The sequence below is a fragment of the Takifugu flavidus genome, chromosome 10 (genome assembly GCF_003711565.1).
Source record: "Takifugu flavidus isolate HTHZ2018 chromosome 10, ASM371156v2, whole genome shotgun sequence".
Lineage (NCBI taxonomy): Eukaryota > Metazoa > Chordata > Actinopteri > Tetraodontiformes > Tetraodontidae > Takifugu > Takifugu flavidus.
Window position 1 is genome coordinate 14138433 of NC_079529.1, and position 22337 is coordinate 14160769.

General features: G+C 40.8%; 1 protein-coding gene across 2 annotated transcripts; it reads left to right on the plus strand.

The window, feature by feature from the left end:
* The first annotated feature begins 1726 nt into the window (after positions 1–1726).
* rspo1 (R-spondin 1) lies at positions 1727–19818 on the plus strand. Of its 2 annotated transcripts, none has more exons than XM_057045693.1 (6): positions 1727–2183; positions 6224–6631; positions 8596–8790; positions 13008–13151; positions 13501–13728; positions 17280–19818. In XM_057045693.1, the coding sequence occupies exons 2-6, from the start codon at positions 6535–6537 to the stop codon at positions 17480–17482; spliced, it is 867 nt and encodes a 288-aa protein (XP_056901673.1). In that variant the 5' UTR covers positions 1727–2183; positions 6224–6534; the 3' UTR covers positions 17483–19818. The 2 variants fall into 2 exon arrangements, with proteins under 2 accessions (XP_056901673.1, XP_056901674.1); XM_057045694.1 differs by lacking the exon at positions 1727–2183 and adding an exon at positions 3720–3936.
* Positions 19819–22337: the final 2519 nt, after the last annotated feature.

Below are 22337 nucleotides of genomic sequence, written 5' to 3' on the forward strand. Positions count from 1 at the left end.
CATGGAGATGCTCATCTTGTATTATCTTATGTTATTATCATCCACAAAATGATACAGTTTCATAAACCACGGACATAAGCAACTCTGCGTAGATGATTGAGGAGGCAATTGACTTTGGATCATGGCCCTGCTGCGGTTTTGTGAGGCATTCAGAGGGAACAATGAGCAATAATGTGGGGATAATGTGGTAAAAAGCTGTTGGACAATGCAGAATATTACAGCAACGTTTGGCTCCTTCACAAAAATATGCAAAAGCTCTTTTGAACTAAACCGTTTTCATCTGATATATCTTTGCTAGATTAACGTCATTTTTGACAGTGTACTAAAACATATCACAGTAACAAAAAACAAACAAACATGGATGATAACTTGTGGACAGTTTAATCCCTATATAAATATGGCATTATCATATCATGTGTTGTTTGTATTGCTCTTACATTTAATTATGTCCTTAACCACAAATGACCTATACTGCATAAGGTAATCATAAATTTTCATGACTGGGCTTGTTGATATGTTTGGAAATAAGGAAATTTCATACGGAAGCTTTTGCCTGGAGCTGAGAGTCATAAGAGTCATAATAAGGGAAAAGGAGAATAAGATAATAATATACAGATCACAAGAACAACTCAAAATGATTGGCACAGTTCAGAGTCAAATTAATTGCACATTACATGGAATTCAAATATCAGAAGAGTAAATACTTTCGAGCAAGGTCAGTGTTCTGTTTCTTTCCTCATCAAAAGGATATATGATAAACATCTGTGTGTCTTTTTACCAATTGTGTCACTGGTGAACACAGTCACACGGCTCGAACCATCATAAATCATCCTTAATTCCCATGTTTTTTCTTGAAACAGGCTGCGCTATTGTCTATGCTCCAGGTATTAGCTCATCACTACCCTTGGCTGAAATGGTTCAAGAGCAAAACCTCATTGCTCTGTTCTGCCACTTCTTGTTACAGTTTGTGTGGTTTTTTTTTTTTTTAAAAGTATATCCAGCTACTTTTGCTGCTCCAGTGGGAGTGGTTGCATCCACCATTTATAACTTAACTGAAATACAGGTCGTTGAACTTGTCAGTGAAAAATGTACCACTTAATGGGAAGAATAATGTGTGCAGGTATGCCAGCAGCGTGTCTGTATGTTAGCAGCAGATGCATCGCAGGCTACCATAAAAACTACAGATGATGTGTGACTTTCCGGGTACTCACTGTTTATTTCTTGGCGACTAGACATAAAAACACACTCCTCTGTAACTTTCTTCTCATAATAAATCTTTCAGCAGAATAAGTATAACTTAATGTGATTGGTGTTTTTCCAGTACTCCCTCTCATTGTAACCATGCAAATAAAAGACAGTGCAAGTGAACGTTGGCGCATGGATCCTCGCCTGTGAATTGTAGGTCTATTTCTTTTTCTTTTAAAAACTTTTCATCCTTACTTTCGATGTAAGAAAAAAAAGGTGCAACAAAATGATTCCTTTTTTCAACCTGCTTACTTTATCTAAATGAACAATTACATGTAATACTAGCGTCACGTTTTTCGTTGTTTGCCTTAAGGGTGGAGGGTGACTTGAAATGAGCATGTGCATTATACTTTTACTATTTAAGCAACATTTAGTCGACTTAACTCCACCGCAGGTTTTTCATCTCGCAGTGAGGATTTCAGGGGTGGGGCCTGTAAAGCCCGCCGGCTGCGGTGGGTTTGGATGCAAATATCACGGCTTTGTAACTTTACTTGTCGGGGTCGGATGCAGTCCGCCGCCTCTGAGTGGATTTAAAGAGCGCAGCTCGCTGGATTTTCTGCAGAAACGCGCGTCCTGACTTTAAAAGACGAAATAGAAGCAGCCTGCATGACCACACCGGGAGATATTTAGTCTTATTATTACTTAAAGAAAAAAACAAACATAAAAAAAAATATCATATTGTCCTTGGAGAAATTTAGGTTATTCTTAAACAAACGTTCTTTCAATTGCGTCCTCTACAGAAGTCCAGAATTTGCCTCGCAATTGTGACAAAGTGTGAAAATGAAATCGTATCTTTTTAAATGATGACAGCGAAAGGTTCCACGGGGGTGTCCTGGAGGAGGAGTCCTTTGTGACCTAACAAGTAACGGATTGTCCCTTATAAAAAAGGAAATTTGGTCGGGACCTTTCAATCAAACGCCGTGGACGCTAAAATACAGGTGGGTGCATTCTGCTTTGGAAGATTAACTATGTAAAATTTTCTGACAGAATCTGGCATAAAACAATAATACTAGTAATAATATAGGCAAAATTTAATATTTAAGAATTTAGCTTCATAAAAACTAATAACATGACTAAATACTTTACTATTCTATTATTATAGCATATATGAGTGTATATGCTGACAGACAGAGAGAGAGAGAGAGAGAGAGCTCAAGTTACTTTTTTGTCAATCACAGATAATCCACCGGTTATATAAATATCAGCCTCTGTAGCTCCACAGTGACAGTGACGTGACAGCGGAGGTGTGCTGGCAGGTGTGGGGCTGCATGTGATTTTCCTCTCCCTTGAAGGGCAGCGCAGTGCAAACAGTTGTAATCCAGCATGGTGTGCGAGTTCGCCAGACAAAGCTGAACCGTGCTCAACTGAGCTGGACGGGATCAATCCCCAGACTCTGGGAGCTGTAGGGGCTTTAGACCCAGATGAAAGAGCTTAACAAGAATGGTGCTGTTTTGATTGAAGGAAGAGGTCTGTGCTGCTCGAGTGTGTTTAAAGTGCTGCACATTTGACCTCTCACTGCCCAAACTCCTCGTGCTGCAAGGCAGAGGAAGTGATTATTGAAACGGTGGAGGCTCCTGTGCGTGCTGGCTCTGCAGTCAGGTGGTGTCTTCATGTACAGCTCACAGAAAGCCATGCAGAGCTGACTACTTATCATCTGCAGATGTGGATTTGAATGTGTTGACAGCGAGGGTGTGTACATTAGGGTGATGAGCACTCAGCAACACATCATTGCTGATGAATCATCTTATTCATTTTTATTGCGGGTTTGGTTTTGTCACACAAGTGCTTTTGACTACTATAAATACGCTCATTACTTTGTTTCGCAACCCGCCACTTCCAGCGGGACGACATGTGCTTCGTTGAATAATAAAAAAATAGAGAACTTCTACTGATGGAGTCTTGAAATTTCCCTTTGAAGTGCCACATGCAGCAGCAACAACTTGGAAATGTAAGCTTTTGGTTAATGACATTGCGGGAAGAAGAGACCGTTTGCACAAAGCTGAGTTGTAGCACCTTCTCAAGTTCATCAAATTCCCCTGTGTGGGAGCTCCCTTTCAGCACTTGAATAATTGATAGATCAAACTTAATTCACAAAGGAGGCAATTTTATCTGCTGACTCTTTCACGAGCCGGACTGAGTTTCAATAGGCTCAGCTGAATGTGACTGATGGAGAGGAAAGACGCTTAAATGGGGGCAGAGACGGACAACCCTCTAAACACGCCACGAAGGCACCGCTGCTGCCTATTTGGGAGGCAGCATGTTAGAATAAAGGCAGATTGCTAATCGGTTTTCACAGTAAGTTCACAGCCTACAGAGACTTTCTCTTATCTCTGTGCTGTGCGAGAGCAAATATGGATGGGCCGAGGTGGGCTCTTGGCAGGTTGCGCAGAGTCGTGGGAGTGCTATATTATGAAAGAGTCTCTGGCACATGTCTTGAGTTACTCAGTGCTGGAAAGGTTGTCTTCTGTGCGTTCCAGAGACTTAGCAATGTCCCAATGTCTAATCATCACTCTCGTAAGTAACCAACAGGTGCTGCAGATGACTGGCTGCGCCACTCTTTTGGCTCTTTTCTGTAAATATGACCGTAGCCAAGAGATGTTACTGACATTGTGAGTCATTGAGTGTTAGAAGTAAATAAACTGCTGGAGAAGAGGGGTTGAAGCCGTCCAAGGAGGGGGTGCAAACATTCTGGTAGGTGTAAATTTGTGGAATTGTACAAGAAACTTTCTTTTTTTCCACTGAAAAGCTGAGACTTCAGGAAAGCTCGTCATCCTTTGTTCGAATGATGTTTGACATTATTTTTGCACTTAAAGGGGCAAACAAAGCTTTTAAAGTTTACCATGCAGGGAAAAAATGGATCTGCTTATTAGTTTATATCACAAGGTGTGAATCTTGAATTTCACTGTCTTCATTTATATACGTGGGAGAACGTGTGTGGTTGTTTTACAATGTCAGCGTGAGTTTAGGCAATCAACAGAACTCACAAATGTTCTCACAAATAATTCGATGCATCGGGAAGGAACATGACAACAGCTGAAATGATCTGACTCTTTTGAAGAGTGCAATGCTGTAATCTTTAGATGCACCAAATTGTCCTTTATGTGATTCTGAGCCACAATCAACAAAAGCCAAATATGGCCCTATTTTTCTTTATTTGAGCTGCGAGGGAGGACCTCCCATTGCTCAGATCTCAACATATTCTGTGTGTCCTCTTCACACACGAGCTGTAAATACTGGCAGGGTATGACACTATCTAAATAGAGATCTCTGCACAAAATATGGCTAAGGCTCTCTGTCTCGGTTCGTGCTGCTTTTTCCCCCTCGGAGAGTCGACTTGATTGTATTTTTAAAGATAAACATGTACCATTTATCGTTTGTGCAAATAATGAAGGAAATGCCATAACCTTGGCTACACAACTCATCGTTTTGATGGTGACATACCGAGTTCCTCAATTTGCCAGGTTTTAGGAGTCTCTATACTTAAGCTAATGTGTTTGAGGAAACTTTATTGCTCTGATATAAATTCTGCTCCTTATAACATGTTAACACAATAAATATCACATTTCAAGTTTCCTAGAATTAGAACTATTGGTTATTAACACAATGTATCCTCCAAGCAGCTATTCACACCAAATTAGCATGGTGACAGGGGAAAAGAACCTTTAAAACTTAGCAGCAACTTCATCCATCCAGTTTATTATTTTAGCTTTAAAGTGTCAGTAGAGTGTGAACAGTTGCAGCCAGATAACAGCCAATAAAAGCTCATAAGGCTAGTGTATCTTGACAAAGGATGTGCTTTTGAAATGCTGCTTTAATAAAAATCCTGCTTTTCATGTAGTGACACATGGTATTGGCAAGAACAGACACTGATCCCATTTCTACTATCCATAATCCCAGAACGTTAAACAGCCATGGAGCATAATGACGAAGCATAATGGAAACCAATCTTGGTCATCATAGGTACAAAGATGAACAGATTGCACTCCATGTCGTTGCGTAGCATAATATGTTGGGCCATTTCAGGACTACATTTGAACCCCAACAAAGGTTCTGATTAAAGGAAAAGGGCAAAAAGTTGTAATAAATACTATAAAAGATGCAAACAAAGGAACTAAAATATATTAGGGATGTTTAAACAGGACAAGGTAAACTGGAAGGTGAACTGCCCCCTTTTGAGTCAAGTTTACATCACTGGAAAAAAATTGGTCATAAAACCACCCTTTTTGGGACTATTTTAGCCTCTTCTTCATGGAATGGTCTTCAACAGACATTAGCAGTTGCATAATATCGAGTAAATTTTCAGCCAAAAGTATAAAAAGCACCAGCTCCCCCAACAATTTTAAAAGACTCTGAAAACTCACAGTCTATTCTCACCCACAAATGTGGTAATGGAGTGGAAAAGCAACAAATAAAACCGACATAGAAATCTGGGCAATTATTGATTTATAGGCTATGGAGGAAGGCACGGTTCACCGCAGATGAAGGTTAATGCGTTCTGTGTACTTAACAATTAGCGAAAAACTATTAGGTTGTCAAGAATAAAGATGTCGCTATCTACTTGGGCTAACTATGTTAATTACAGGCATTTTATGAAGAAAACCTGGTATATTTAATATCTAATAAATGGTTGGAGAAGCAGGATCGCATTCAAAACATGCCCAGTAAGGTTGGTCATTGTTGGTTTTTCTCTATGGCTTCTGCTCTTCATCTGTTTTAGGTGGCTGCTCAAACATATTCGAGAAGCTCTAACTGTCATGTAGTATCTCCACTGAGCATCTTTATTAAGATTAATGAATGTCGACTCAGGTACTAACTGATCAAAATTGCTTCAGCGGGTGCGTCAATTGCCTGCCAGCCCAGCCCAGATTTCATGGGTTGAACCACCAGGATTGTATTGTTTGGTGTTCCTCCTCCTTCTCATCCTCAACAAAACCCTCAACCTTCCCTTCCACTCTTCTGTCTACCCCCCTTTTGCCAGAACTACCACCAGTGTGATGGCGTGCTGTGCCTCGGGCTTGTTTGGATGTGCGACCGCAGCATCACCCTTCACAGACTTGCGGATGCAGCGAGTCCTAGAGTGAAAGAGACAAGCGCAAAAAAAAAGAAAGAAAAGAAAAGAGGGGTGGGCAAGGGAGAGGCAGGCGGAGTGAGCAGTACCACCGGAAAAAAGAAGGATCATCCTTCCACGCCGCAAAGGTCTTCACCTGTCGTATAGAGGAAGCCTTCCACGTACCTGCTCCATCTGGTCGCAGGGGGGGACCCTGTGTGGCCAGAAAGGCAACGAGGACTATGCAGCTGGGACTGGTGGTGCTGGCGATGATCTTCCTCAGCTCCATGGGTCACAGCGATGCTCTCAAGCTCTCTAAGGCAAGAAGGCAGAGACGGGGTGAGTTCTCACTTTCTCAGCTTGTTTTTGTCTCTCCATTCTTCCTTTTCGGCACTGCTGGCTTTCATTTCTGTGGCCGGAGTCACAGTGGTGCATGTCTTATAAACATTTAACAAGCAAAGTAAAGATAACATTTTGTTTATTTCCACATGAGGCTTATTTGTTTTTCCTATGGGGGTTAAGTTAGGTTCAGCCTTTCCCATGAATGGCTTCTTCTCTCTTTGTTCTTTTAAGATTCGGCTCCTCTGACTTTATTTTACACTTTTATGGGTATTAAGATTATTTATGGAGGGTTTTTTGATGGATTCCCCCTTAAAGCCATCACTTTCTGTGTCTGGCTCTGTGGGCACGTTATGGAATGAGTACCTGACAGTCCTAAGCTCTCTATTGGATCGTGCTACTGATATTTTTGCAAGCATTTTTCTAACCTCACGCAACTACAAAGTTGATGCTCAGGCTGACATGCAGTATATCTTTAACCTCTGATCCTTGGTGCTGGTGTTACTGTCAGCATGAATGTCAGCTTTGGAATAATTCCCCCTTTACACACAAGGACCTTTCAGTCAATGCCAGCCTCAACCCCACCCTCTTTGAACCATAACTCATATAATACCAGAACTGGCCATGGTAACAGATGTGTTTTTGTTGGAATCACACATGCTGAAAAGGAGGCAATGTCAGTGAATGTTGTTTCTGTCATCAAACTATTCTCTTCCCCCCTCCAGAAAACACACACATACACTCACTGTGGCCTTAGGTGCTGCTACAGATTTTCATGTTCCATTGTGATGAGCACAGAGAGATTTAGGTCAGCCACCATACCATGACTGCCCTCTATACACTCTAGCTGAAGCCTCTGCCCTCCAGGTATGGAAGTGGGTTTGCAGTGTGCACCTCTGATTTTTGTCTTTCTTAATTTTCCTTGAGATTCTGCATGTGCACTGTGGGCGCTTTCAGATTTCCTTCGGTGTCAAGGATGGAAATGAGAGCAGAGATGTTCATCATGCTTCCGGCAGTGCAAATATTCTCGTGCAAATTTCTCCCCCCTTCCCAGCACGTCACTAACAGTTTACAATTACCGCATTCTCAGAATCTCTCCAACCTCTCTGCTACTCCCCAGCGCCATTAAGAGTTCAATCAATATTGGTTAAGATGGAGCAAAGACCCGAACACAACTGTTGCATTTGAGCCTGACCGTGAGTCACGTGCAGTGATTTGTTTCAGGGTGAACACTTTTACCAGTCACCTTGTCTCTTGGAGTCAGTGGGACAGATGGATTCTGTTGTACAAGTGTGTATATTTAGATGTGATGGTGTGTAAATCAGCTCCAACAGCGCTCAGAGCTTTCACACTTATCCTGTGCAGTATTTTATTTTATTTGACTCTGCCTATGGGCTTTTGTCTGAATCTGGGATTATAAGGCAGTTTAGTGCAGGTCCATTAGACCTTGGACAGCAGTTGCACGCTGCGGCATACTAAAACTGACAGTGGTATTTAGTATTGGCACATTTTTCCGGTGCTCTGAACTCTGACAGCTGAATTATGGGTAGCTTTATCTGATGTTTGTCAACTCATTTTGACTAGTTCTTGGTCTGCCGTCAGTTCTGATTACGCAGGTTTCTCTAAAGGAAAATCTGCCAAGGATCTGCAGAAAGCAGTTTGAAATAAACAGTGAGGAAATGTTCCAACAAAGATGTTTGTTGGAATGCTGCAAGTATTAGCCCCTCCCTCTTGGAGTGATAACAAGCAGGGAGGTTTATGGCTTGAGCTCGGGAGATGTGAGCAAAATATTAAAGCTCCCTGTTGTTCTCGTAGGCATAAAGTTGTTAAGTGCCCTTTCTGCATTGCCTCATTAAAATTTATATCTGACTGGAACATTTTTTTGTGGTGATGCAGCCTGCTACCATTCTTTTCTAATGCATACCTCAACCTGAGTGGTCCTGTCTCTCTGCCTGTTTTAACAGTAAGTCCTGAGATGCCGCTATCGTGCCCCAAAGGCTGTGACCGATGCTCTGAGTATAACGGCTGCATTAAATGTAAACCCAAGCTCTTCATCTTCCTGGAGCGCAATGACATCCGTCAGATAGGTGTGTGCCTCGCCTCCTGCCCCATTGGATACTTTGGCATGAGGAATCCAGAAGGCAACAACAGATGCACCCGTGAGTTTTGCTTTCAGTTGTGGCCATGCTGAGCCTATTAGATTTGTAGATACACATCTGGAAACTTCCAGACACGTGCAGACTTGAACTTGTTGGCCAACATCACACAGCTGATGTCAAGCCTGCAGTGTAAACGATCTGTTTATCTCTGGCGTTCTCTCCTGTTTATGTATAATATGGGGGTATTTGGAGGAGCAAAGGGATATCCTGCTAGTTTCATTGCATTTTGGATCATATCTGTGTATTTCCTATTTTTATTCTTTAATGTCACTTTGTGAGGTAAAGAACAGCAAAAAAGAAAGAAAGTACTTATTTTTGTCAATATTTAGTCAATATTTTTTTGCAAATATTTTTTAGTGCACTCTAATAATAAAAAAAAAGGAAATGAGGGTTAAGCAACTTTAAAGGTTTAAAACTGGTCCCACAAGATCACAGAATAGTTTTTCTGTTTATCTGCCTTATTTTCCCAAGTCTCCAATAGCCTAGTAGGATAAACAACATTCTTTTGAAAGCTATTTAATTTACTCATTAGATGATGATTGTTAATCCTCCCATAAGTGTTAGCATATGATTGAGGGCATTCCCATACTCATCAGTTGCATATATAGCTGCACCAGCCTCTGCAAACTCAAATATGGAAACGACTAAATGCATGCAAAACACCTTCAAAGCTGTCTTTTGCTGATACTTGTGTGGAAAAGTGCACAAAAATAACCGCCAAATCCAGTAAAGTATTTGCTGAATTGGAGGAAAATGAGCTGAAGTTCTAATTGGGCTGGTCTCCATTATGGAAGTTTTGGCTTTGTTGGGAGGCAGGGAAAAAAGGGAGGCCACACTCACCGCACTACCCAAACTTAACAAAAGTGGTGGCACAGATCCCACCTTTTTAGCCAGCAACCTTGTCTGTTGTCTGTTACCCTTTACGTGTGTGCACAAAACAGGACTGGAACAAAACCCTAACAAAAACATTTCTAATGCATTATTGTTTGGCTGGTTTCGTAAAAGTATGTCTGGGTTTTTTTAGTTGCCTGGATTCTTGTCAGCCCACAATACTTGTTTATTATGCTTTTGCCATGACACATTGTTTCAATACACCTTTACTTACTGTATTAAATACAGTCTGTAGATAGTCTTTGAAGTAACCACCGAATTAAAAAGGTTTATTTGAATGGCAGTCGAGGGTAAACAAACGTTTTTTTTTAAAAATTATTTTTCTTTGGAGGTACTTTAATTACAGGAAAAAGGAATCTTTTGATGAAGTGTTTCCGACTCCATGTAAATAGAGCTCACATGCTTTGAAAGATGCCCTTGTTAATTATTTTATCAATTCAAATATGACAAAATCGATCCCACGCTGCACTTTTTGCAGCGGTTGCAGTTAAAGGTGTGTCTCAGTCCCAGCGTGTCCGATTCAAAATATTTCCCTTGCAACATTATTACATGTAGTGTAATAAAAATAAGCTTGATTCCTGAAGCATGTGTGAACCTTTTTGTTTTCCCTTCCTTTATATTAGCCAGACACGATATAATCTGTGTTTTATTACTTTGGTTCATGGCATAAATTATATTGAGCCATTTGTCTTGATTTGCCATGTTTCAAACAGTGCTTTTTTTTTTTTTTTAAATTTTGATCAAAATAATCCATAATTTGCAACAAGTGTTATCCCATTTCCTCACTGCACTTTGCTCATTGCGCTTAGTGCCAACCTTTTAGTCGTGAGCTGTGTCCAAATTCACCGCCCATTCCTTATCTAGAGCACTAACAAAGGAGGCTGTCCATTTTTAGTTCCGTCCAAATGTTAAGTGAGAATCATCGCACCCTATGAAGTGCAGTCATTGTATCCCATAATGCATTGCGGAAAATAGTGTGTAACCGATACTTCCTAACCGAACAACATATCCTATATCCTAGGCATGATGTTAATTATAAATTTAAACTAAAGTTAGCTATAAAGAGCATCATAGTACATCAACAAACAAATGACCATTGAGTGCATAATATTCATTAATAAGTTCATTATTATGCAACACTGTTGAGTTTTCACTCCCCTCTATAATGAGTAAGGAGTAAGGAACAGTATTGTCAGATTTGCCTGTTGTGGTCTTTTATAGATAGACTTTGAAGGCCTAAATGAGGATTCACCAGTGTCCTTCCGATTAGACCAGTTACAGAGCATACATAGTCAGTATATGAATACTAAATCCAAACAGATTTTGAACAGAAAAGTTGGCAAAAAATGGCAGATTCTTTACTGTTTGGAAGGAAGTGCCTGTAGAGATGAAATCAAAGCCCTTTAGATTTTTTGCTCAAATATCTGGTTTTTATCCTTCTGCATTTGTAAACATCCAAAAGTCAAGAAGTTGTTTATTTGACTGGAAAGTTAAAGATTTTAATGAGTCAGAGGTGTGGAGAAACCCATGTTTTGGAAACCCTTTGAACCAATACAGACCAGCTGTCCTCATTCAAGCTTCCTTGAAAAAGAAAAGGCTGGCGTGCATGTGGTTCATGAGATTTAAGAGAAGCTGGAGTACCCGCAAATGTACAGAAGGCACAAACAGAACATGCAGCCTGCACACACAACGGCCAGAGCTGGAATTGAACCCCCAACTCTCTGTATTTCCTTAACGTGATTGTGCCAATTCTGAAAATTTGCATAAAGGAAAAAAACATTATGGAATAGTTTATGCTGTCGAGAAAATAAGGGAAACTACCTGACAAAAAGGTGCTTCATATTTCATTGTAATTATTAATAACAAATTGAATAAACTATAACATATAATGAATTTAATATTTAGAAACTACAAGTGTTAGATAAGATCAACTACATAGCTCTCCTATAATCATGAGGATGCTTTGCAACTCTCAGTGGGAGGTATTAACTATTTATACTATTAACTATAAATACTCACTTCTAGTCAAAGCTTCAAATTCTTCAGAAGCAAATTTACAACTAGAACTTGCATCTCATAAGCAAAATAAAATGATAAAATTCAACATAGTCATATGACCTATTATTAGGTAAAACCATATAATCCTGCCTCTCATCCAGCACCAACTACCAACCTAACTACAAACAAGAGCTACTTAAGAAAAAGAAAAGAAAATAAATGGATGGAAGGAACATGGAGAACCTGAGAACCGGTTCTACGATGGGAACATTCCTCCGTGAATTATGTCAGAACAATCTGCTCTCAGGCAATCTGATGTAACATTTCCATATGTGAGTTTGCACAAGGTGGATGCTTTTCTGATGGTATTCCAACATTCTGTAAATGCAAGATCTTTTAATATTAAGAAAGAAATGCTCAGTTATTGCTTTGACATCAGTATTCAGAACCTTTACTCAGCTGAGTTTGGCCTCCATTCTTCTGGGGTATGATGCTAAAAGTTTTGCACAACTGGATTTGAGGAGCTACTGCCATTTGTCTCTGCAGAACCTCTTAAGCTTCACCTCTGTTGGGTGTGAACGAGACTGTCTGTGGACACTGGACAGCCATTTTAAGGTTTCCCCAGTCGTCTGATCTTTTGCTTGAATCAGATTTCTCTTATCCTTGACCAATGATGATTGACCTTCTAGAATGTTCTCCCATCTGCAGTCAGGGCTCAGCCATTGGATTCTTGGTCACATTTCTTATCAAGATTCTTTTCCCCAGTTTGCTCAGTTTGGTTGGATGACCAGTTGTAGGAAGGGTTCTGGTTGTTCCAAAAAAACCTCCATTTTCATAAGGATGGAGGCCACTGTGCTCTTTTCCTGCCTCTGAGCTCTGGAGGCAGATGGTTAAATCTCTGATATGATTGTCACTTGTTTGAGCTTATACAGTCCAGGCAGCTGTGTGTCCTCCCAACTCCTGTCCCCACAGTTGAGCTTAGCACATGTGGACCACGAGCAAGGTGTAAAAACATCCCAAAGAGAAATGGAAGGTCCCCTGAACTTGAGTTAAAGGGTCTGAATATTCATGTCACTGCAATATTTCAGCTTTTCATTTTTAAATAATTGGGAAAACACTTATAAAAGGGCCTTTATGTGACCATGTGTAATAGTACAGTTGTATATTTTACACAAAATACAATATTTTGTAACATAGGGGTTTGTATTTTGAAATTAAAATGTATGTGTGTTTGTGTCATATCTGTTTTGATAACTGTGACTTTTCAACTGAAACTGATCTGATATTTAATTTTAATTCTCTCTTTTTGTTTCTCCTGTGTCTTTCAGAATGTAAAATTGAAAATTGTGAAGCATGTTTTAATCGCAATTTTTGCACAAAATGTAAGGAGGGCTTGTATTCACACAGCGGACGATGTTATGTCAGCTGTCCTCAAGACCAGAGCGCCGTAAATGAAACCATGGAGTGTGTTGGTGAGTGTTGGTTAGTTCTGTTTGTTTAGCCACTCTTTTATCATATGCATTTTTCTCCATCTTAACAATAGAAATGCAAACATCTTGTCTTACTGTGGTAGATTCCTGATGTTTGGACCTTTGTAGCCGACTGGGATTAATGTCCTTTCTGTGAATTCAACAGCAGGAAGCCTGTTTTCAGCCTTCTTGTTTTGTTCTCTCTAGCTAAAAAAATGATCAAATTGCTCTCAGATTTGAAGAAGACTAAAACTCATTATTCTGAGATAAATCTTGCCAAACAATTTTGAGATGTCATATCTGTGGACCAGTTCCTCACTACCTCAGTCTCTGTCATGTGTTGTTTACTCAGGTCAGCGCACTTCAGATTGCGAACTTGGTGAGTGGAGCCAGTGGAGTTCCTGTATGAAGAAGAACAAAACATGTGGGTTTAGGAAAGGATCGCAGTCGCGGTCCCGTGTGCCCCTTCCACAGGTCCATAGCCCAGACACCTCGTTGGCCCTTGTACCCTCACAGACCTGCGCCCCAGAAACAGAGAGAAAGAAGTGCACTCTGAGCAAAAAAGCACCATGTGGGAGAGGTAAATGCTCCGCTCAAACACAGGAAACACACCTCACTGAAAAAGACATGCGGTAGGAACTTTTGAATGAACTTTTGAGGTTAAAAATGAAATTCGATGACAGTATTCAGATTGCTGAGAAATAGTAAAGAGCATGTGGTTCATGAAATGTCTCAGACGGTTAATGTGATGACTGATTGCACCATTATTCAACATCCCGAAAGGCTGCGTTTCTGCCAGTGCGTCTGTGACCCACAGTGTGTTGATTGGGTTTGGTTTGGCTGAGCTCACAGGAGGATACAGAATATCTTGACTTTTTAGCATGTAAACAATAAACTCAGGCTACAAGCCAAGCAGATGAAGGGCAGGCACTGCAAAGCTGGACAAGGATCAGAGCTAGAAAGAGCTATTTGTTCAAAAGACCAGTGTAGCGTGAGGTTTACACATCTACGGTATGACATGTTTGCGCGGGCTCTTATAATCCACATAGCAGCTTTATCTCTGGCAGGTTGTTGGTCATTCTCTCCAGTCAATGGCTTTTGTCAACTTTCAAAAATTTCAAGTTGTTCTTGGCCGCCGTTGCAGCTAAGGCAAGTCTTGGCGATTAATTCCACCTTAAATAGGTACATGTTGTTACTGAGCGCCAAGGAATTAGTGGTCCTATTTCTTCGAGTGTTACACTTTTTACCACTCTTTCGACATAAATCACAGAAAATGAGCGTCCGAATATTGGCACCCCCTGCAGATTGCAGCACGTTACAGATGACATGACTGAATATATGTGAGTAAAACATGGAGGAGGCTTGCTTGACGGTCTGCCCTCTATGCTGGAATGGGGCTGTGAGTCAAAAGAAGAGAACGCTGTCCCACATAGATCTGCGGTCATGTCTTGAGGGAAGGATGTTGGTGGGGCTTGAAATTGCTCAGCGAGTAGTGGACTGTTGATTGACAGGCTGTGACAGCATAATTTGAGCGTTATGGTTTTAAGTCCCCAGTCTGTTATTTCCTGTGTTATGGTTTTAGGTTTAGGTTTGTTCATTCCTGTTTTATTTTGTAGTTCTTTCCCCATGTGTCATGTCTTACATTACATTTGCTGTTTTTATTCTTGTCCAACCATTTCTGTGTTTCTTCCACTGTTTGATTATTTCCATCTGTATCTTATTACTATCATTCATTAATGTTGAAGTATATAGTCCTGTTTTATCATTGACCTTTATGTTCTTTGGGTTTTCCTCATTTGCCATTTTAAAAAAAAATATTCCCTTTTAAATTTGTCTGTTCTCCTTTAAAAAAGTCATAATTTAGATGTCGTCATGACTTAGATCACTCTTGTGTTTTTATGTTGAACAATCTGTAGTGTAAAATTCGCCATTTCAAAACACACGTGGGCAGTGTCCAGTACATTGTTTGGATAATACGTCTTAACCTAAAAGGACTCAGCCCAGTTTAATGAAGTGTGATGAAATGGCAGAACTGCTTTTCTGGTTTTAGAATGCAAAATACAATTGCCCACCCTTTAGAAGCCTCTTTATCTAGGCTTCAGCCTGGCTTCCAGTCCCCTTGTACTCCACCTAGTCATTTAACATCCAATTTAATGTATCTGGCCACATATGTCAATGCAACGAAGGCTGAACCTAAGTTTGAACTGCTTGTATCTCTGTCTGTCCCCCATGTTGACAGTCTATCCAAATATATTGAGGGAATCTTGTTTCTTCTTTCATCTGTTTACCAGAACCTTGTGGTTCCCAGCTGGTGAATATTAATATTCTAGTTCTCCTTCAAGAACTGGATCAACTTTTCAACCTTTCTTTTATTCACCCAGATGCCAAACTCTGGTTTGCATGTTTTGGTCAGTTCACGTGTTTTAGACAGTCTATGTTTTGGTAGTCATGCAGTTCCAGTTCTACAGCTAGTCCCACACCAGCAGACCCGAGGTTCAGCTGTCACCAGTCTCAGACCTAAAGGAACACACTGCTGCAGTTGTCCCGTTGAACCGGACCAATTAACTGAACAGCAGCCGTCATGGTTGTGTGAACTGCCGCTTTTAAATGTCCTTAATCACCCCCAATCTCCAGAGCTCCTGCTAAACAGATGTGTCGTAACAATACCATGGTGCTTGTAAACTATGCTCCCTTTTCTTTGAGCTACACAAGTTCTCTGTGGGGTTGCAGCAGTTGTTAGTTTGACATTTTCTACATTCCCACCCTCTTGTCTCGATACCTGGATTTCCAAAATGCCCTTCAGGGGCTCTGCTTTATTTCTAGTCTTCACCACTCTTCTCAAAGTAGCTTCAAACCAATTCTCCTAAGTAAAAATAAGGAACATTTATTAATTCATATGTTGTGTCAGCATGGCTCTGGACTTCACGTAGCATTCATGATCTCAGGGTTTGGACTGAAAGTGCTTGAAAAATAGGTTGGATGACTCTGTCATAAACTGCTGGGGTCCCCCACATTTGGCTACAATAGTGATTTGTTAAAGTAGTCATTAAGTCCTTTCAGTTTGCACACCTCATCTAGGCTTTAGTGTAGTTTACTGTACCTTATTAATCATTTATTGTTTTGTATTAAGTGCTTGTACAAACAATAAAGCTTGTACGGAACTGTAAAGTTCATTCATGCTGCTATGGATTGTGGAAGTGAATTCACTAAAGGATTCCTGCACTATTTTCATAAATTTGGCACCATTAGCTCTCTCCCGTAGGTTTTAGCTGACAACAAAGCAAATGTGGCTCTGCCCACCCAATGGTTATTGAGCAAATAAACGCTTGTTTTCCCCCACATACAACTACAGCAGAGCTACTTTATTACCAGCTAATGAAAGTCATTAGTCTTGATAATGATTTTCATTAGCTATTTGGTGAAATCTTAAACCTGTGCTGCTGGCAGACAGCTTTCAAAGCTTCAAAACAGTTTGCACAACAAGTTTGAATCACTGGTTTGGAAAAAGTAAACACACACTTGCAGCTATTGAATCGCTCTCGAAGCTCCATGGTGCTATGTTAAGCTGTGCCCTGTCAGCGGAGCAGTGTCCAGCTCTTGGCCTGTGGTCCCTCATTTTCCAGGATGTGCAGAGATGCTCAACATGCAATTTCTTAACAAATGTTCTCCGCTGCAGCCACACTGCCTCAAGACCAAATACTTTGAGCTCCTCTTAACAATGGCCATCTGACATCGAGACCATTGTCTGTTTCCATTTTTCATGTCTTTGTGTAATATTATTTAGCCCTCAAAAAGAATGTTTGAGTATCATAACGTGATTGATTTGTGTTGGGACACTTGGTGACAGTCACTATCAGTACCACATAAGCTCTTGTTGGCCTCCAGGCTGTATTTTCTTTGGACGCTCCAAAAAAATTCAAATTCTGCAGCAACATGGGCAGAGTCGCAGCACCAAATACATGTATAGTATTTCCTTCCATTGCATCGGTGTTTGCAGAGCTGCCAGCCATCATGAGTGGATGCGTTTCACATTCCCGATTCAACAAAACATCACTCATCACCACTTCATTTGAAAACTATTATCTCAAGAGGATTGCGTAATAAGAGTTTGTTTTTTATTTCTAATTTCAGAGCGGAATGGGAAGGGCGATCGGCAGGGCGACACAAACAGGAGAGAGAGGGAGAATGGCCGCGGACATGGACGAAATAAAGGTGGCGGTAGGGGAGGAGGCGGAGGAGGCGGAGGAGGCGGCGGAGGCGGAGGAGGCAGGAGAAGAAAAGGGCAGAGCAGGACCACCTCGGCACCCAGCATCACCACCAGCTCTGTCTCTTAAACCGCTTCAGCTGAAGGAGGCTAAATAACAGACAGATGACGCTTCAGTCTGCACCAAACAGGCATAAATGAAGATGGAGTGGTGAAGGATTGGATTACTGCTGCTATGCATTGTAGTAAATGCACAAAGAACATGATGATTGCTGCAAAAAAAAAGAATCTCTGAGCTTTTGAAACTGATGTTCACATCTGATAGACAGGGGTGCGTTAACCTAAAAAGGACTTGTTGATCCCTCTGAGATCTCTGATGAACAAAGCAGAATTAACAGTTTGCTTTATGGACTGATGTTCCGCTAAAAGCAGATTCTGGGGTTTAAAGTGCAGTTCTCGTGTCGGTTGGCCTGACAGTGAAAGAACACTCTTGTAGTCGTCTGCCTATTTTGCAGAAATTCTAATCTGTTCTTCATCGTTTTCAGGCTTTTCCGAAGTGGCAGGTGGATTTTGTTTTTTACAAAAGTCGCTCTTGGACTGTGTGATGTAAAGATAGTTAAAAGCGGATGTCGATATTATGTGGATTTCCTGTGACATGAATCAAAAAAAAGAAGGCACTGGAAATTAGCACAGCTCTAACTTTGAGGGAGAAGTTTATTACAGAACAAGAAGTGTGTTGGAGAAGGATTATAGAAGCTTCGCTCATATCCTCCTGTGTCTTGACAAAAACGTGTATCATCTGTTTGCATAGTTTGTTTCAGTTTATAAAAAAAATTCTGCAGAGAAAACAAAGAAAACGTGTAAAAATAGGAGCGTCTGCATGTGTACAGTAGTGCATGTACATGCCTTTGTTTGTGTGTGTGTGTGTGTGTGCGTGCGTTCGTGTTCGTGTGGACTTCTCTGGCCTAAAACTGAACCCTTACCTGACCACAGACTGCTGAAGATGGACAGCATGAGCGCACTCCAAAGGCGAAGCCAAAGCATTTTCACCGCCATCTAGTGGTTGATGACAGTAACAGAATAAGCTCCTCCTCCTTCATCTCCCACCTTTCCCAAAGAGTCAGGTGATGGTTCTAATCCTTCAGCTCAGTGGTTCTCCCCCCAGGTAGCATCTCAAACACACATGTGCGCTTGTCATTCTTTAACGACCACATCCTGCCCAAGCGCCACATCTTCACGTGAAGTGCAACCTTTTCATGGGTCACCGGGTTTTGTGGGCCAACCCCTTTATGAGGGGGATCCATTCTCCCCACAGGTTTCTGAACGGTGACATCCAACCATTGGAATGTTTTTGATGTCCTGACTCTCAATATTGCTCAACTGTCTGCAGTGAGAGGGAATCCTCTGAAAGCCCCGAGCATCTGAAGGGGACTCTGAGGGAGACCCTGTGCAACAGAAACTCACCCCAAAAGGGCCATGACCAAAGCTTTGGTTGCTAAAGAGAAGGGAGTGAGAATATATTGTATTGCCACCTGCGCAACTGTGAGCAGGCGGCAATATGAAAAAGTCTTGCTGAGTGCGAGAAGGCCAAACCCAAATTAATATTTTTCTGTATGTTTTGTGTGCATCAGGAGGATGTGGAGCCATTACCACAACGTCATCCATCTTTATTTTATGTCTATAGGGGCTGGAGCAACGGCCGGTCATTTCTGAAAAACTGACAGCAGTTTGGTCTGTAGCATGATTTATATCATTATTATTATTATACAATTATATTATAATATTATTATTAGTGTGTTTTGGCTTCTACACAAGTTTCTGCAATGTCCTAACAAGGATAGCTGTGCAAACCTCATGTTTCTGTGCCTCAAATGATGATGTTTGTACAAGTTTAATGCATTTCTGCACAGAACCAATTGAAGTTAGGAGTTTTGTACAGCTGTGTTTACGTTTTGCACATATGTGCTGATGTGGTTGTCATAGACTGAAATAGAGCGTATGTAGATAAATATAGGTGAAGGAGCAGGAACAAACAATGAAGTAGATGTAAATGCACAGTGATATATCATGCAGTATATGAACAAAGTGCAAGCCACTGATTTTTGTATAAGCCATCAAATCATCAGCTGCTCAATAACCATGGCTGTTTGTTACAGGGTCTGAAGATTTTGCACAACTATAAAGTTTCTTCATCCTGCTCAAGATTTAGAACGTTCACTGCTTTTTTTTTGACACACATATTCATATATATATCTATACTCCTTGAGCTGGCTTTGTCACTGTCCTTTCTTCCCCCCTAACTCAGTTTGTTTTATTCCAGATACAAGTTTAAGGAGCTATGCACTGCATTATTCATTCATTCTATGGATTGTGATATGAATTATGTCCAACCGTCTTAAAGATACATCAGCATCATCATGTATGGCTTATTCTGTGAAAGCATAAATAAAGTTCAGATGCTCAGTATTATTATTTTACTGATCTTAGCTTTACCGATATGTAGTTTATATGGAATTGTACGATTAAGACTCAGGAGTCATGAGGATGTATCAGTATTTTTGGGAGGGTCAATTCTTCAGGCCTTTTCAGTAGTTTACGCGTTCAGGACAAGGCTGCGGACTGAGGGTTCGCTCCTCTGGTCCATTTTTATTGCAGCTCGTGTCCACAGAGAGAAACAGAGCTTCATCAGTCATAAAATCACATAGTCAATAGAAGTTACATCTGGCTTGATTGATTAAAAAGTATTCTGACAGTTGTTTGACAGCAGAACGTGTGATGTTTTCCAGACTTTTGGTAGGACTTTCCTGGGACTGCAGGAGGCCATATTAGAAGGTGGAAGAGATTAGATGGTGCGATGGTCCCCATCACCGGCCAAATGTTGGCGCCTGGGCAGGGGTTGAGACAGAAATAAAAACTAATGGTGTGTCATAGCCAGAAGGGAGGGGGTGTACCATGCCTGGGCCCTGCAACAAAACAGCCGTTTCTCATTACCAAAAGGGAGGGTAGGGGGAATGGTAGAGTTTGCACCGTAAATTACACATTCATCGCTCTTCCTGGCCGTAAATTCTTACCCCAGCTCCTTTGGACAGAGCGCTCCCTCACCTCCCACTCTCTCGCTCACTCATCATTCTAACTCCCTTGTTTTCCAAAAGAAATGAATGACAAATCTGTGGAGTATATAAGTGCCCTTAAGTCGCCAAGATCCATTACACTGAATGATTTCATTACTTTAGTTTGGCTGTTATATCGCAACCCGGGGAGTCCATCCCATCAATGGAGAATAAGTCCACGTCTCCTGGTGGCTGGGCTGACCCTCCGCTATCCCATGACCCAACATCGGAGCCTGCACTATTTTAACAAAGCAAATGACAGGTTTTTACCATTAAATGTATAAAAATCTCTTTGAAGGATGATTATCCTCACTCGCCAACTTACGCCTGCGTAGTCAGTCGAACTAAGGTGAAATTTAAGTACAGAAATTCAATTTAGTTGAAGTTAGCAGCTGACAGTGACCCTCGGCCTGTCCCTCCTGTTAAACAGCAATGTCACCAGATAGGTCCTGAACCTCATAATTCAAAAATGATGGACTTAATTTTTCAGAATCAGCCAGGTGAGATTGTTACTTTCTTTTAACTGCGCTTTACACTGTAGGACCGGTGATGGTCTACACTCTAACCCTACAGTTTCTATAGGAAGAATAGCCTATCCTATGCACAGTGGTTGTCACAGTTATGAAAAGGTTTACTTGTCACAAACAGACCTAGAAAAAGGTTCTACATTAAAAATCATTAATATCACTTCTAATTTTAATGATAATCAGACTGAACCCTTTAGCATTTAGCAATAAAATACTCATAGGAAAAAATAAATTTAGAAAGTAACTTCATTTAAGATTGGCGGTGTATTTATCCAGTGGTGACCCTTTCCCCTCTTTTTTTTTTTTTTTTCATAAGGCTGCACCTCAAACAGGATGAATTTGAAGGAAATAAACAAGAAATTTAAAGCCTGTCTGGGAAAAAGTCTTGTAAATGTCTTTGATGAAATTCTGTACAAAAATTCTAAATGATGTTTAAACATTAGGGACAAAATAAATTGTTAAATGGAAATGTCATGAGGGCTGACCTAATTGCATTCCCTGGCACTAACCTCCACTGGGTAACCAGTAAATATGTAAACACCCCGTAATGAAAACCGGTTCAGGGAGGGGCAGACGCGCAAATCTCCTTATAGTGATTATATTCACTATTTCACTGCATCTCATTTGAAATACCAGTATTACATTTGGGATGATTTCCAGTTCCATTATAATGCACAACATCAGTGGCATAATTGTTTGCAGAATCCTCCCTTAAAATTTCTGTCATCAGTCAGATGATAAAACGACACAATTGTCTGTCACATGCGTGTCCAACTGTCTCATCACCAATGCCTGCCAGCAGTATCTACTGGACCCCTCTCTGCCTGCTGTAGCCGTTTCCAGCTTTTGTAGTTCAGCTGCTGGAGATGTCCTGTCATGAAATCCCATTGATCCATAATTATTTGGTAGGCTCCACAGCAATTCTCTTTCTATGGCTCAAGATCTGAGAGGCCGATTCTGGAAAACTACAAAGAAAAAAAAGTGCTCATCAACAGTCAGTTCATCATCAGCAGTTTGGCATTTTCTGAGCACAAACAGATAAGGTTGCTAAATCATTAGAGTAGAGAACTCTTCCAAATTTGGATGGCGCCAACACCTTGACAGTATCGATCAACACAAAGGGAAAATAAAGACTTAAGTCTGTTTAGTGACTCATGTCACTATTAGCAACCCCATCATCACCACTAGCACGCTGATGAGAATCAGCCTGTGGCTTTCACTATAGAAAAAGATGTTTCTTTGAAAGAAATAGTATACAAAGCATGTTTTAAAGATATGTAGGTGGATGTTATGCATGGGACATACAATACAGATATAAAATAAGATCTTGCTACTATTTAAAAAACTT

Bases quoted from the DNA above. Each gene is read 5' to 3' on its own strand.
- rspo1 (XM_057045693.1), top strand. From the start codon at position 6,535: ATGCAGCTGGGACTGGTGGTGCTGGCGATGATCTTCCTCAGCTCCATG. The intron at 8,791-13,007 runs GTGAGTTTTGCT...TGTGTCTTTCAG, and splicing joins AGGCAACAACAGATGCACCC to AATGTAAAATTGAAAATTGT. The intron at 13,729-17,279 runs GTAAATGCTCCG...TTCTAATTTCAG, and splicing joins AAAAGCACCATGTGGGAGAG to AGCGGAATGGGAAGGGCGAT.